This window comes from Capronia epimyces, assembly GCF_000585565.1.
Source record: "Capronia epimyces CBS 606.96 chromosome Unknown aczIQ-supercont1.3, whole genome shotgun sequence".
NCBI classification, from domain to species: Eukaryota; Fungi; Ascomycota; class Eurotiomycetes; order Chaetothyriales; family Herpotrichiellaceae; genus Capronia; species Capronia epimyces.
Window position 1 is genome coordinate 843,826 of NW_006912906.1, and position 11,659 is coordinate 855,484.

General features: G+C 56.8%; 5 protein-coding genes across 5 annotated transcripts; all 5 read left to right on the plus strand.

The window, feature by feature from the left end:
* Positions 1-59: 59 nt before the first annotated feature.
* Positions 60-1,587, plus strand: A1O3_03564 (uncharacterized protein; the record flags this gene model as incomplete). Its single annotated transcript, XM_007733700.1, has 2 exons — positions 60-368; positions 613-1,587. 2 exons carry the CDS (start codon positions 60-62, stop codon positions 1,585-1,587), a joined length of 1,284 nt encoding a protein of 427 aa, XP_007731890.1.
* Positions 1,588-2,434: 847 nt separating this feature from the next.
* On the plus strand, positions 2,435-3,613 carry A1O3_03565 (uncharacterized protein; the record flags this gene model as incomplete). The annotated part of the gene is made up of 1 exon (XM_007733701.1): positions 2,435-3,613. The coding sequence occupies one exon, from the start codon at positions 2,435-2,437 to the stop codon at positions 3,611-3,613; it is 1,179 nt and encodes a 392-aa protein (XP_007731891.1).
* Positions 3,614-4,311: 698 nt separating this feature from the next.
* Positions 4,312-5,178, plus strand: A1O3_03566 (uncharacterized protein; the record flags this gene model as incomplete). Its single annotated transcript, XM_007733702.1, has 2 exons — positions 4,312-4,408; positions 4,613-5,178. The coding sequence occupies 2 exons, from the start codon at positions 4,312-4,314 to the stop codon at positions 5,176-5,178; spliced, it is 663 nt and encodes a 220-aa protein (XP_007731892.1).
* Positions 5,179-6,469: 1,291 nt separating this feature from the next.
* Positions 6,470-8,615, plus strand: A1O3_03567 (uncharacterized protein; the record flags this gene model as incomplete). Its single annotated transcript, XM_007733703.1, has 3 exons — positions 6,470-6,768; positions 6,856-6,957; positions 7,046-8,615. The coding sequence occupies 3 exons, from the start codon at positions 6,470-6,472 to the stop codon at positions 8,613-8,615; spliced, it is 1,971 nt and encodes a 656-aa protein (XP_007731893.1).
* Positions 8,616-10,234: 1,619 nt separating this feature from the next.
* A1O3_03568 (beta-lactamase) lies at positions 10,235-11,426 on the plus strand (the record flags this gene model as incomplete). The annotated part of the gene is made up of 2 exons (XM_007733704.1): positions 10,235-10,908; positions 10,970-11,426. 2 exons carry the CDS (start codon positions 10,235-10,237, stop codon positions 11,424-11,426), a joined length of 1,131 nt encoding a protein of 376 aa, XP_007731894.1.
* Positions 11,427-11,659: the final 233 nt, after the last annotated feature.

Sequence of the window (11,659 nt, forward strand, 5' to 3'; positions counted from 1 at the left end):
CATACGTTGACTGAGATTGAAGCTGTCCAGCCCAACCGTCTGACCAATATCTGCCCAACATGCCCACCAGCGTCACCACCACGCTTTTCCTCCTGGCCTCGCTCAGCCTGGCTGCCTTTGCTGCCCCAGCCCGTCACGTCAGACCGGCCGGCCACGCTCCTGCTCCGGCACAGCCTCGAGCCATCTACATCATCACGAATGACCAGACGAACTCGGTGGTCGCCCTGCCTGTCGCGGCCGACGGCACACTGTCGACGGGGACGGTGACCGCGACTGGCGGACAGGGATCCAACAGTGTAGATGGATCGAATCAGCCCGCGGCACCTGATGCGCTGGATGCTCAATCGTCCTTGACGCTGGTCGGCAACGTAAGGCTTCCTAACCCTAACCCTAACCCTAAGCCCCTTTTCCCAATTTCCCTTTCTGTTCCCACACGTTTTTGGTGGTATAGTGGCAATGCCCGAGCACCACTTCACCAACGGATCTCCCTCCCTCCCTCTTCTCAACCAACCCTCCCCTAGCGCCCTCTCCCTTCCACTGTCCACTATCCACTGTCCATGTCAAGCGTCAACGTGAGAACACTCAAACTGACCTTCCATCCTATCTCATCAGAACATCTTCGCCGTCAATGCAGGCAGCAACACTCTCTCCATGCTGTCGTTCCCAGCCCAAGACCCAACCCAACTCACCCTGGTGGGACAGCCGGTCCCAGTGTCCGGCCAGTTTCCAAACACGGTGGCGGCGTCGGCCAAGAACAAGCTCGTCTGCGTCGGCACCACGGGCGCGGAAAATGGCGTTTCATGCTCGACCTTTTCGCCCCGCGGGCTAGGCCAGATGGATGCCCTGCGCTCCTTTGGCCTCAACCAGACCACGCCGCCAGTCGGGCCCCTCAACACCGTGTCGCAGCTGTTCTTCTCCGAAGACGAATCCCGCCTGTTTGCCACCATAAAGGGAGATCCGGCCGTCAACAACACCGGCTTCTTCTCCGTGTTTTCCGTCCAACAGGCACAACCACAGCAACCGCACGCCGGGAACGGGAAAGGGAAGAGGAAGGCAAAGGCACCGTGTGCGGCGTCGTTGGCCACTCAAGATATCCGAAGCTCGCCGTCCGGAACGGCGGTACTGTTTGGATCCCAGAACATCCCTGGCACGTCGTCGTCGGTCTTCGTCACGGACGCGTCGTTCGGCGCCGCCGTGCTCGCGGTCGACCCGGCCACCAACCTGGCCTCGCTGGTCGGGAAGCAGGCCATCGACGGCCAGAAAGCCACTTGCTGGTCCACCATCTCGCCCGCCACGGGAAGCGCCTTCGTCACCGACGTCCTCGTCGACCGTGTGGTGGAAATGAGTCTGACCGATGCCACCATTCTCTCTACCATCGACTTGTCGTCCAACGGAGACCCCGGTATGATCGACTTGGCCGCCGCCGGGAACTTCATCTATGCTTTGTCGCCTGGCAACGGTACCACCGCTCCCGCCGTCACCGTGCTCGATGTTTCCGGCGGCCAGGGCTCGGCGAAGCAGATCCAGCATTTCCAGCTCGATGCTATGGGCGTCGATAAGAATGCTGTGGGGTTGGTGGTTTTTTGAGGGAAGGGAGCTTCAATTATGGACTATGCATGGCTGGGGGTTGGGAGTACTGTATAGTCTCAAGTAGCCAGAGGGAGGTACTTGGTACTTTGGGAGAAAAGTCTTTGACACTTTCAAGGGTTTCTTTTCTTTCTTTTTTTTCTCTTTCCTTTCTTTCCACGTCGTGGAGTATAGTCTCGCAGGTATATACAACGATTCGAGGCGCGGGAGGAGACTGAGAAGGAATGCAGTGCAAGTTGTTGGTGATGCTGCATTCGTCCAGCAACACAAGCGTAAGGGCCCTTGTTAGGCCTAAGCGCCTTAGCCCTAAGCTCCCTAGCCCCTAAGACCCCCTAAAACTAAGCCTAAACCCTGCCCAGCCTAGGTAAGGTTTCGGAGGTGGTCTTGGCTCTTTAATGCCAGTGCAGTGCCAGTCTCGGGCGTTATAGTAACTCAAAACGCGGTGGTGTACGTACAATGCCTTTCTAGGTATCAATCACGCTTATGCAGTAAACAGGTACCCGTATCCGTACATGCTCACTCTATTCCGTACTCCTATATTCCTATCCAGCTCTTCCAGGACGAGCCTGTTTCAAACCCGTCTCGGTCACCTTCTGATGACGTCGAACTGCGTTGGTGGATACGGTGTACGGTGTACGGATACATGCACTCCGTTCCAGGGAGCATCTGCCATCCCACTTCCCACTCGGACTGCTCCGCGGCTCGTCTAAAGGCTGGGCGAAGAAAGACACCGCCAGCTTGACCGCATGGCCGCGAAGACTCAAACTTGGGTGGAGGAACGACAGTACTTCCCAAGCACGTTGCACTTGCGGTCGAAATTTGCCTCCTTCCAAATTTCCATCAAGAGATGGCCTCACGCGGCGACGATCGGCCCTACAAAGTCGTCTACTCTACCCGTGCCCGAGACCCAGCTCCAGATCCAGATGCCAATGCCGCGCCCCTCCACAAATCCCGACGTGAAGTCGGTTACGAGTACGACTATCCCCTTGAGAAATCTTCCTCGCGTGACTATCGGTTCGAAGTCGACAGACGACCCCGGCCCAGTGAGCAAACCTATCCTGAAGCCATTTCGTTGGGGTCGGCTTCGGCTGGCGGCACCACCAAAATAAAGTATGAAGTGGGCAGGGCCAAAAACGCCGATGTCTACGTCAAACGATCCAATACTCTAGTCATCGAGCGGCCTGGAAACAATGCCCGTTATGGTTCTGAGTACGAAGTTCTTCGGCCAGAAAGGAGAGAGGACGGGTCTTACGTGGTCGAGATTGGAGGGCGAGGCCCACGAGGCCCCCGAGGCTATGTTGACCGCGACGTGGATAGTTCCGATACCCCATCCCGCGCAAGCTATTCTGGCGCCCCCAAGTCTTCACGAGGTGACGATATTGCCATTTATGAGACGTCTCGACGACCGGGACTCGGAGATCGAGATTGGGATCGGGATCGGGATCGAACAGTCCACCAGTTCAGCTACAAAGACGTTGAGATCGTGGAGGATCCGGACGATGACCCGAGATATTGGCGGGGCCGAAGACCAGAAGCTCATATGGACAGTGCCGCCCCTCCCAAGCGCCGCAAGAGCGCCATGCGAGGTAGGAACAACACTCCTCCGGAAGTGCTGGGAAGCAAACGATCTCAGAGTGTGGGCTTCTACCGAGACCAAGTCAGCGACCACGACGCCAGCGAACAACGCCATGAACGGCCTGGCGCTGAGGCTCGCATCACCGGCCGGTATCTGAGAAGCCACCCAGACGATGATGATGACTACGGCCGTGCAGGCAGGTCCCGACTCAGAGATGACTACGGTCCTCAACGAAGCGACTTGCGATTGAATGATTACGAATATGACAACGACCGAAGCACATATACGGAAGAAACGATGCGACGATACGAATATGAAGATGACGAGCGCCCGGCTCATCCTACGCGGCTACGACACTCGAAAACATATCGCCGTGACCAACGCGACGATGATGACCGGTCGGCTTACTCTGGCTTCGAAAGCAGGAGCAGGCATGGATATTATAGATAGATGTGAATGGAATGCCACGCCTTGTTTGGCGGCGACCTGCTTGTGATTTGTCGACGAAACGGCATTTCTTGGTGTTTCTGTTTCAGAGATCGACCGATCCCCGAGCAATATATATATAAGTCCAACCTCATGAATCCCCCGATGAAGCAAAATATTTGGGTGCTGTCTCTCGAAAATTGTCCTTATCCTGATATTGCAATTGAGCCTCAACTATTTGAACTCCACGCTTGACCTGAAGCGCTTATATCTTTCCAGTCCTTTGAGCAGTCACCCAACAGACTCGAGTTTCCGTACCAAGGAATTCTACATCCCTGTAGCCCTGCGACTGTCTTCACCTGACCTAACCCGAGCTGGATGATTTTGGCACCCACAGAGACGATCTCGTTCACCATTGACCAGTCTATAAGATCTAAACTACGCAGAGTATGTCAAGATACTCGCCGGCCCGGCGGCAGAGCCTGTCGCAGCGCAGGGCTTCATGAACTACCAGTCGCGCCCGAGGAATCACTCATCTTCGTCTTCTAGTAGCGGGAGTCAATGTGAATCAGCTGTTCTAGCATCTGTCTGACGCTTGATGGAGCTGTTTCCTGATCGGAATTTACTGCCGCCACTGTTCGGCGGCCCTTCCACGGTCAAGGACTCGATTGACGTTGGAGGGCATCGAGACCACCAACGCCGCGTGTCCGCCCTTGGCATTCATGGCCACCATATCGGCAGCGTGCTACCAGAGAGTCATCTGCCACGGTGCCCTGTATGTGGGCAAGGTCAACCTGGGCTGGTTGGCAACGGGACTGAGTGGGAGTCGAAGTCCCTCCGGAATTCACCACTCGGTGTTCAGCGAAACACATATCTCTGGGGGGAGCAGCAGCAGCAGGAGTTGTGTCAGGTCAGGGCCGTCTTGGTAGGTCAAACATGTAGTGTAATGTGATCCGGTATCCTGGGGTCTACACTGACTGTCACTGCTTCTGCTTGGGCAACTTTTTCTCTGGCGACAGACAGTGCCAGCTGGCTTCAATGGGGTGGTTGGATTCAAGCCGACTCGTGGCTTGGTGTCGTTTGCGGGTGTCACCCCCAGGGGGCTTGCTGGTCGGTGGATTCCACTGCCTTCGCCACCCGATGATGCGCGCCCCGTGTGGCACCTGAGGCTTGTGAAGGATACGACGAAGATGACCGATACTCACGAGACACCTTCCCTCCTGAACGACACGTCAATTCGCTGGGTGGTCAGCGTGACGCGTTCCGGTCCAGATTTGGTATTCCACCACCCCGGAGGCTCTCGAGGCCTGTTCGCCTACCTACCGCAAGTTGTTCGAGGAAGCTGTGCGACACTTGCACAGCCTGGGCGGGACGCTGTTACCATTGACTGGACATCGTTCCATGTCGCCAGGAAGCTGTTGTGTCGGAGAAGCTGGCCAGTCTGCCAGACAATTTCCTGGAGAAGAACAGCCGACACCTGCGCCCGGTCATCGGGGAGCTATTTGATATTTGCACAGGTCGTAGCACGTCAGAGCACGGCAGTCGAGCTGTTCCGAGATCTGCGAACCAAGGCTACAAACCAAGGCTAAGGCTCAGGCTCTGTGCACCAGAAAAGCCACCTCACAGTTTGCAGCACCAGAGCAGCCGACCATGATTATTGAAGCCATGCTGGCGGATTCCATTCGACTCAACGCAAAGATGCGCGCCTTCACCAGGGAGAAAGTGAGGGTGAGGTTGAGGCCAGGGACCGGCGTTAGGCGGGGAGATGAGCAGGGTCAGAATCAGGGTCAATCGCAGCGTCACCACCCATGACTGATTGATGACTGATTGATTGACCTCCTCCTGTTATACCCGTACTCCGTACTGTGATCCATATTCGTCGTCCTACAGCGTATCCGTACTCTGTACAGTGCGCAGGGCTACTACTACTACTACCACCACAACTACCACCACCACTAGTTTATGCTTACCTATTACTATGTGCTGACCCGCCGATCCAGGGCTTGGACGCTGATAAAGGCCCCCTGGTGCCCCCAGCAGGCCGGCCATCCCACCCCTCACGTGACCGCGGCTGGCCGCCCGGCTGGCCAATGGCTCGCAGGCAGCTTATCTCGTCGACGACGCTGCCTCCCAAATTCCCAAATTCTTACTCAATCAATTGCTGCTTCATTCGCCGTGCCCTTGTGCCCTGTTGCGGCGACCCAATCTGCCACCGACCCTGGGTTCCGCTATGCACGTCCCCGGTCCCTCAATTCTACATTGCCAGATCCGCCTCAAACCCCTTTGGGCAGTCCAGACGTCCCGAACACCGCCATGTCCGACCAAGTTCCCAACCCCAGCGACCATGTTCCCATGTTCCTGTTCAACCCTCAAAACCCTTTCTCCCCCGAGGACAGCAGCCTGTCCTGACACCTCGCACCTCCTCTGTAGAGCTGGGCACATTGCACAATCGATCAAAAGAGACAGGTCGGCCTTGAAGCCAGCTCCTGCGCCGACAGTACAGAAGACAGAGGACCGACTCCAGAGTTGAGAGCACACTTCCGGTAGTACGTATCCTTGCGCCTGCATCGGCTTTGATACTAGGTAGTGGACACGCCGCAGAAAGAAATCTAATCCCCGCCAGTCCCCAAGCCAGCAGATATCAATCAAATACTACCCAAGTACTACGGAGTACGTACTGTAATGCGGTGGCCTGGGATTGCCCGACGTCGCCAATAATAAAGTCCCTGATTATCATCGGGCCCGGTCCTCCACATCAGGAGCAGGAGCATGCTATCAAGCATGCCGCAACCTTTCCAGCAGCTCCAGCCGCTCCAGCACCTATCCGACCACTTTCCTCCTGGATCTGGCAGTACCAGTAGCAGTGGCAGTCTGTCCAGCATGAGCTCCCCCGCCACCACACCTCGCGTGGGCGATAACAACGCTCATGCGGCAAACTTGGCTACCCTGCGGCCCGATCGACCCTGTGATTCCTGTCGCCGCCGCAAGAGTCGCTGTGTCATCAATTCCGACGCGGTCGCCTGTGTCATGTGCCAGTTCCACCGGCAGGCCTGTACCTTTGTCGAGGAGGCGGTGCCGAGGAGGCGCAAACCCACGAACCCGAACCCTGTCGCAGTGGTATCTTCCGATACCACCACCACTGCCGCTTCGGGTGCTTCCTTAGCTCGACACAGACGATCGTGAGGCTATTCCACCCCTCCCCGTCCCAAGCGGGACCAGTCCCGTCTGTATGTTCCTCCCCTATCATCAGGCTAAATAGATAACAGAGGCTCGGACGGCGACGGCCACGCCCCACGAGGGCAATCAGGGGATTACATCGACGATTATGCCAACCTGCAGGGAGAGTCGTTGTTGAAGAAAACCCTTGGGTACGTAGCGCGATATGCCCCATATTGTCGTTCTCGCCTTCAATATGCCTTTCTTAACCTTCTCCCCGCGGCTGACCTCCATGGCTAGCTTGCAAACCCACCGGTATGCAAAGTACATTGGTCCGACCGACGAGCATGACTTTGCCCTTTTGGATCTGAGACTGTACGACGACGCCCAGGGAGAGTCTCCGGCCGACCAAGGTTCCTTTCGCAAAGTCGGTCAGAATGAGTTCTTCCACCAATATGACGACGCGGATTCCCCCAACCACTTCAGAGATGTCGAGGAGTTGGATCAGATCGAGCACATCGTCGCCCCTTACGGCGAAGCTTTGATTACGCTCTACTTCCGCATCGTCCATCCCAGCTTTCCCATCTTGCACAAGAAGGTGTTTGTGGAGAAATACGCCAGAAGCTATCGCGAGTTTTCGCCGCCCTTGCTGGCGGCCGTCTACATTCTCGCGCTGAACTGGTGGTCCTACAACGCCGATTTGGCTAAGTCGCGAAAGCCCGACGTCGGACTTTTGGAGGATATCGCCTATCGCACGTTGCAAGATGTGTCCCATCGGGCCAAGCTGTCGACGGTCCAGGCGGGACTGCTACTCCTCCAGCGTCCAGGGAGCAATCAAGCGTGGCAGTTGACTGCTCAACTGGTCGCCATCGGGCAGGATCTGGGATTGCATCTGGATTGTTCGAACTGGCGTATCCCCGCCTGGGAAAGGGGACTCCGCAAACGGCTGGCCTGGGCTCTTTTCATGCAAGACAACTGGTCCGCTTTGATCTACGGGCGCCCTCCACATATCTCCTCGACCAACTGGGCCGTCCAACCGATCACGGCCGGGGACTTTCCCGAGCAGACGGAAGATGAATGCGAAGAGGCCGAGGAGGACGGCAGCGCGGATGTGGAAAAGGGCCGCACACTGTTCAGTGCCATGATCACTCTCACCAAGATGCTTGCTGAAGTGCTCGAGGCGCTCTACTCGCTGAAGGCGGAAACCGAGGTCAAGAATGCCTACGACACGACTAAAGCCATCCTAGAAAGGGCCAAACCCATCCAGCTGAAACTGCGGGCGTGGTATGCTGATATGCCCGAGGTTCTTCGGATGGATGCTACCCGGGCTGGTAAGTTGAGTTCAGTCGGCTATCTACATCTGGCCTACTTTGCCACGGAGATCACCCTTCACCGTCGCGTGATTCGATCTCTGTCGCAGAATACCGACCCTTATTTGATCCAGATCTGCCGGTCGGCGGCCAAGGCGAGACTGATCAGCGCCATGGACTTCTTCAATCGACTCAAGCCGGAACACCTGCAGTCATTCTGGTATTTTGCGTCCAAGTTCAATTTTGCCCTGATTGGCACTTTTGCCGGCTTGTGCTTCGTCACTTCACACAGCCAGGAAGAAGGCGAATTCTACCGCCGACGGCTCCAAGAGTACCGCTGGACATTGCGGGTGTCCAACAAGAGTGCCGAGTTTCTGGAGATTGCCAGTGGCATTCTGGAATCGGCCGTGGGAGCATTGTTGAAGGCGGCCGACACGATTGACAGCCGACGTCTTGCATTTCCCATGCTTCAACATCAGGTGGAAGCGGAGGACGGCCCAATCGACTCCTTCTATCTGGGTGCTGAAGAAGTGTACTACGACACCCCAATGGAACCTTGACCAGGAGTGTCCTCAGTCCTGGAACCATGACCAGGTAATTGGCTATTAGCTTATCAATGCACGGGCGACGGCACGGGTGTGCTGACGCTAACGGAAGCTGTTAGTAAGGATATCTCTGATCCGAGAATCGGGATGGATATCCGAGCTTGGAACCAGAACCAGATCCACACGGCCACCATGATGTAACTTGGAACTCAAACATGCGCGGTCAAATCCGACGTGAGATCGTCCTCGTTGCCTAGGCGGTCTATGGTCAGGCTGTTCAAGCCCGATCTTGAAGTGACAGTAGACTGACGCATGTTGCAAGGTGGACTCATGTGGTAGGGTGGTCGTGGTTTCACATTTCAACAGGCTGATCTTCAACATATCACGGAGTCTCAGTGACCTGTCGTCGCGATGTGCTCCGTCCGGCTTCAGTCATCCCATGTGGAAAGTCTCATGTACACTCGGTTTGGGACGTCAGGGGTATGACTGGAGAAGCCGGAGTGGTGGTCTGCCTATGCTCCTCCACTGCAGCCAGCACCATCCCTACTCGATATTTTCAGTGAGACGAGGGGGGGTCTCGTGCTATCGACTATGGTCAACTGAGCGACTTGTCATCACAGAGCCAGCTGCATGGTTCATCCGGGAATACTTCTCGTCCCTCCATCTTACCACTGCCGCCGTCTCGTTCACCTCGGTCTTCTCAAATGAGGTGTGCACTTGTCTGCAGGGCGTAGGACTCTGCGCAGCGACCGGATCAAGTCATCTCGCCGTCGACCAGGTTGTGTCTGGTTAGTTGGACAGCTCCTCGGGCTCGGGCTGTCGACATGTTTGCGGCGATGCTCCTGCCCTGATGCTGAACGGAAAGATGTGGCATGTCAGCGTGACATGATAACCTCATCACTTGGTCCGACTCACTCGGCTGCTGTGGCTGTGACTGGTCGGGACATGCGTGTACGGAGACATATAGGCATCTAGGTCGATACAGTAACATGATTCTCGGCTGGTCCACGGCCAAGGCTCAGGCTCAGACTCAGGCCAAGATTATGTACATATACCCTGTAGGTGTCCTGTATACCTTACTGTACCCTGTATCCGTACTCCGTACCCCGTATCCTGTACCCCGTACCCCGCCGATTCGTATTCGTACCTGAAACCACTCCCACTCCCACTCCCCTGGGAATGGAGTTTGGGACCGACTTGGCCGAGGTTACGGTTCCTGTTCCTGTTCCTGTTCCTGTTACTATCTATATATCTCTCTTGTTCCTGTTCCTGTCACTGTCACTGTTCCTGTAGCTATATCTCTCTACTATCTATACCTCATCCTCATTCCATTCATACACTTATAGGTACTCACACTTACTCACTTACTCACCAAACAGTTGATTAATAGTCCAAGCATAGCCGTACTGGACTGTACTGTACATAGGTACATATCAACATCACCACCGCCACCGCCACCGCCACTCAGTCGTGTCCCATAGTCTGCTATTAAACACCCAGCCGGGTCTACTGTGGTCGCCGGCGTCTACAAGCGACACGACCACAAAAGAACCACGCGAGAACCACGCAACAACCACTTGACATTACACAACAACAACATAATAACCACTCAAAAACCACTCAACCACTCAACAATGACAGCCACCGTCCACGGCCACGCCGACCCGGCATTCCAAGGCCTCCGCACGCTGATGCAAGAACTAATCGAGTCCGGAGAAGAAGACGGAGCGTCGCTGGTGATCAATGTGGCCGGGCAGAACGTGGTCGACCTCTGGGGCGGGTACGCGGACGCGGGCCGCACGCAGCCATGGGCCCAAGACACCATCACCAACATCTGGTCGTCGACCAAGCCCGTGGCGGCGCTGGCCACGCTGATGCTGGTCGACCGTCAGCTGCTGGACCTGGACGCCCCCGTGGCCCAGTACTGGCCGGAGTTCGGGGCCGAGGGCAAAGCGGACGTGGACGTGGACGTGGACGTGGTGTTGGTCAAGCACCTGCTGGCGCACACCTCAGGCCTGTCGGGGTGGGAGCAGCCGTTCAGCGTGCAAGACCTGTACGACTGGGACACGGCGGTCGCGCGCCTGGCACGTCAGAAGCCCTGGTGGGCGCCGGGCTCGGCGTCGGGATACCACTCGCTCAGCTACGGCCACTTGCTGGGCGAGTTGGTGCGCCGCGTCACCGGCCAGTCCCTCCGACACTTTGTCCGCGACCACATCGCCGGCCCGCTGCAGGCCGACCTGCAGATCGGCGCCGAGGAGCAGGACTGGTCGCGCATCGCGCCCGTGGTGCCTCCGCCTCCGCCGCAGCAGTCGACGAGCGAAGCCAACGACGGTCTCGCCAAACTCGACCCAGACTCGATCTCCATCAAGACCTTCACCGGCCCGGCCATCGACGCCAGTGACTCGTGGTCGCCGGAGTGGCGCCGCCGCCAACGGCCACTCCAATGCCCGCGGCCTGGCTCGCGCCTTGTCCGCCATCACGCTGGGCGGTACCGTCGACGGCGTCAAGCTGTTGTCGCCCCAAACCATCGACCGGATCTTTGACATTCAGGCTGACGGCACTGACCTCGCGCTCGGCGTCCCCATACGTTTCGGCATCGGCTTTGGCTTGACAGGTGGTGCCACCGCCCAGGCTGTAGATTGGTTGCCCGCGGGTAGAGTCTGTTTCTGGGGAGGCTGGGGCGGCAGTTCGATCGTCATGGACCTCGATCGTAAAGTCACCTTTTCTTATGTCATGAATAAGATGGGTGGTGGTCTTCTTGGCTCGGCCAGAACCGAGGCCTATTTAAAAGCCGCATACAAGGCCTTGGCCGTCGAAGGTTATTGATTGGGAATGGATAGGGTGTGGTGATGAGCTAGTAGTCAAGCCCTTAGCCGGTCGTGGGTCATGGGTCATGGGTCAAGCCTGTTCTGAAACGCACATGAGACCGCAGTTGAACGCCACGAAAAGCCTTCAGCTCGGGCGGCTTCTGGCATGAAAGGTTGGGTCGATGGCGACGTTGGTTGGCCGGCCTGGCAAGAGTCTCTGAAGGTGAGCAGTGATGTGTACTTGAACTTGAA